Raw genomic sequence first — 3,138 nt, 5'->3', positions numbered from 1 at the left:
ATGCCGAGCTGGTGAGTGTGCACACACAACCCCTTCCCAAGTTTCAGTCATGTCTCTTCTCCCAAATGCCAGTCTTTTAATAACTCCAGTCAGAAAGTTAAATCAGAAGCTAGACAGAAACATCCTACAAATATTCATGCAGGTGAATACCCTACTGAATTGAGTGAGCTTATTTATACACATAGTAGTAGATAGACTAAGATGGGGTGGGCAATTATTTTGGTTGGAGGGTCACTTAATGAGTTTTGGGGACCTGTTGAGAGCCACATCCATCCCTCTTGCTGTCTCTCTCTTCCCTCTTTCTCCTCTTCTCTCCTCTCTGTCTGTTTCTCTTCTTGTCTCTGTCTCTCTCCTCTTCCTTCCCTCCCTCCAGAACCCAGCCAAAGCTGTAGTTCACCAGGAACCCCAATGCTCAGCTGCAGACCCAGAAAGGAGCTTCTGCTGCGCTGGACTTCTGGTGCGTCAACTGTGGAGGTAGCCAGCAGGTTCTGGAGCTGGCGTGGCAGAAACACCTGCCTGTGTCTACAGTTGGGGCTCTGGGCAAGGGCTTCCATTGTGCCCAGTGCACAGTGGTGTCATCTATGGACACACCAGCAGGTTCTACATCCGGGCTCCTGAACCTGTCAGCAGCATCCACAATTGATGCGGCCGCCCACCCACTGCAGCAGAAGCTGTACCTGGGTCCACAGCTGATGCCGCCATGTCAAGGGCTGATGCTGCCCGTCAGAAGCAGTCCCATCCACCTGACCAGCACCATGCAGCAGCCAGAGCCGCCAGTCAGCCAGATCCAATGAGTTGGTGGCTGTCCACCCACGGGCTGGATCAAATCTATTGGTGGGCCGTATTTTGCCCACCCCTGGACTAAGGCCTAACACAAAAAGTGACTATTTGCAATAGACTATTTACATCTCACATTGCTGTTGTCTCACACAGTATACTCATATTATTTATTTCTATTTACCTTATACACCAAAACATGAATCATTATATTCAAAGGTTAGCGAGAGGAAACAATGGTAGAAGTTAATAAAGATTGTTCTAGTTTTTGGTAGTAACTAGAGAATGCAAAGACTTCAACTGACCGTAGGTTTTAATTCAAAATATTAAAAAAGATGTGAAGACAGAGAATAAACCAAAAGCTGTACTGTACTATAGCAAAACAAAACAGTAAAATGTAAAAAATATATATATTTAAAAAACATTTCAATTGTTTAAGCCAGTGGCTATCAATTGGTAAACTGCAAGGATGCCGTGAATGGAACATAATGGCAGCTGGGTAAACTAACCCTTCAAACACAGCTGTTTCATACATTGCCAGTTGTGGCATAGGAAGCATCAGATTCAGTGCAGTACTGTTGACAGGCTATTTAGCTCTTCAAGTAGGCAAAGCCAGTTAGCCAGATACAATATCATGAAAAAACAGCTGTGTTCCTGCCTGTGCTAGAATAGGTAGTGGGTAAAGTTTGGCTGGACCATAAGGGAGTTAGACTGAAGCTGTGCATGGGATTGGGGAGTAGGAGCTCTGGAGATGATGATGTGAAGCAGTCTCAGGAGAGAGAGGTTGTAGGATCAAAAAAGTGAGACCTTCTCATCCAAGCACATGAGAAAATTTGTATAAATACTTTAAACTAAGTTTGGTCAATATTTTGCCTTACCCAAGAGTGATGTAATAGTAGCTCCACAACAAGAAGCAACTGCTTGCTGAAAAGGGGAAATTGGATATAATCCATTTTCATTCTTTTTGTTAGCCATAATTTTCTTCTGAGAGAAACAAAAGCTGTTAAGAAAAAGAGAGAAGTTTTGAAGACATTCACATTTCCAGAAAAATCATTAGAGGAAGGAGTAACTATAGTTTACCATGAAATGTAAAATAAAATCAGTAACAAAACTGGTGTAAATATTAGTTTTTGTGATTATAAATGTTATCAAGTCGTTATCATTTCAAAGTATTAGAAAATACACTTATTTTCTAGCACATACATAAACTAGAGAAGATCTACTCTATGCTCTTATTTCCCTGAACAGTGGGCTTGATGTTCAACATCTCTCAGTAAACCAGATTGAACAGATATATTATTAGAAATCATAAGCAAACCAAAATCACTGAAACCTGTACCTCTTTGCTAACCCTCATAATGTTGAGCAGAAAGGAGATAAGACAGGCCCTTGCAGACACTGGCAACATTCTTATGGATGTGGCATTGTTCTTGTGAAGGAGAAAATATTACTCCACACTACATCAGGAATGTTTTACAAGGTAAGGATGAAACAACATTTATTTTCACTGTGAACTTTGACACATGACACAGTTACAACACTGTAATTTACACTGGGTACTTGGGAAGCGAACTTTGATTTGCTAATGAAATTCAAAACCACCAAAGAAAATAAGTAAAAGGGGAGCCTTAGATATTCCATGGATGTCCTCACACCATGGATTTTTACAGTGATATAATGATGTCTTCTGTTTTGTTTCCTATTTCCTTCCCAGCAATGACAAACATGTGACTGGCTTTCTTGGTCCCTGCAGGACATTGAGCTGACATTTTTTAAAGCGCTATCTACAATGACTCCAATGTCTTTCTTGGGGCATAAGGGTAATTCAGAGCCCGCTATGAATGTGTAGTTCAGTCTATTTTTCTCTGTGTGTATTAATTTGTACTCATCAACACTGTACTTTATCTGCCAGGATGTAGTTCCTAGTGTTTCAAAATGTTTTTTGAAGATGGGTGTTATTTGTCACGACCCAGTGATTTTTGTGCCTCGGCACTATGGAATTTCCTGGCCACATGAGAGCTCCTTTGCACAGCAGAGTGTTCTGCTGCAATTAAGAGCCTGCGTGCAGGAGAGTTCCCGCCAATTTGCAGTTTCCTTTGCAGGATGCATTTCTTCTTTGCAGCACAGAGATGCACGGTGCAAAGAGTTCCCGCTATTCGGATGCAAATTTGTGCCCCGCTATTGGCCAGTACTAAATTATTCACACGTGGCGGCTAGTAATTGGCTCGCTGGCCGTTTAAAATTCCGCGCGACTTCCGCCCAAGTCGAAGAGCTTTGAGCACCCTGCAGAGTGTCTCTGAAGTTATCTGACTTGCGGCTGCCGATCGATAGACTGATCACCTATCGATCTTTCTTCCCGTC

General features: G+C 42.3%; 1 protein-coding gene across 1 annotated transcript in view; it reads right to left on the bottom strand.

Annotated features, from left to right (window-relative positions):
* Positions 1 to 1,773, bottom strand: part of SLC25A40 (solute carrier family 25 member 40) — a 36,907-nt gene extending 35,134 nt beyond the window's left edge. Inside the window, exon 1 of the mRNA XM_014526576.2 lies at positions 1,656 to 1,773. Within this exon, the coding sequence (XP_014382062.1) occupies positions 1,656 to 1,752 (97 nt within the window). The 5' untranslated portion in view covers positions 1,753 to 1,773. The remainder of the gene's footprint in view (positions 1 to 1,655) is intronic.
* Positions 1,774 to 3,138: the final 1,365 nt, after the last annotated feature.

Source organism: Alligator sinensis, unplaced genomic scaffold (genome assembly GCF_000455745.1).
Source record: "Alligator sinensis unplaced genomic scaffold, ASM45574v1 scaffold1588_1, whole genome shotgun sequence".
NCBI classification, from domain to species: domain Eukaryota; kingdom Metazoa; phylum Chordata; order Crocodylia; family Alligatoridae; genus Alligator; species Alligator sinensis.
Note: the sequence above shows the minus strand (reverse complement) of the source record. Positions and strands in the feature narration are given on the sequence as shown.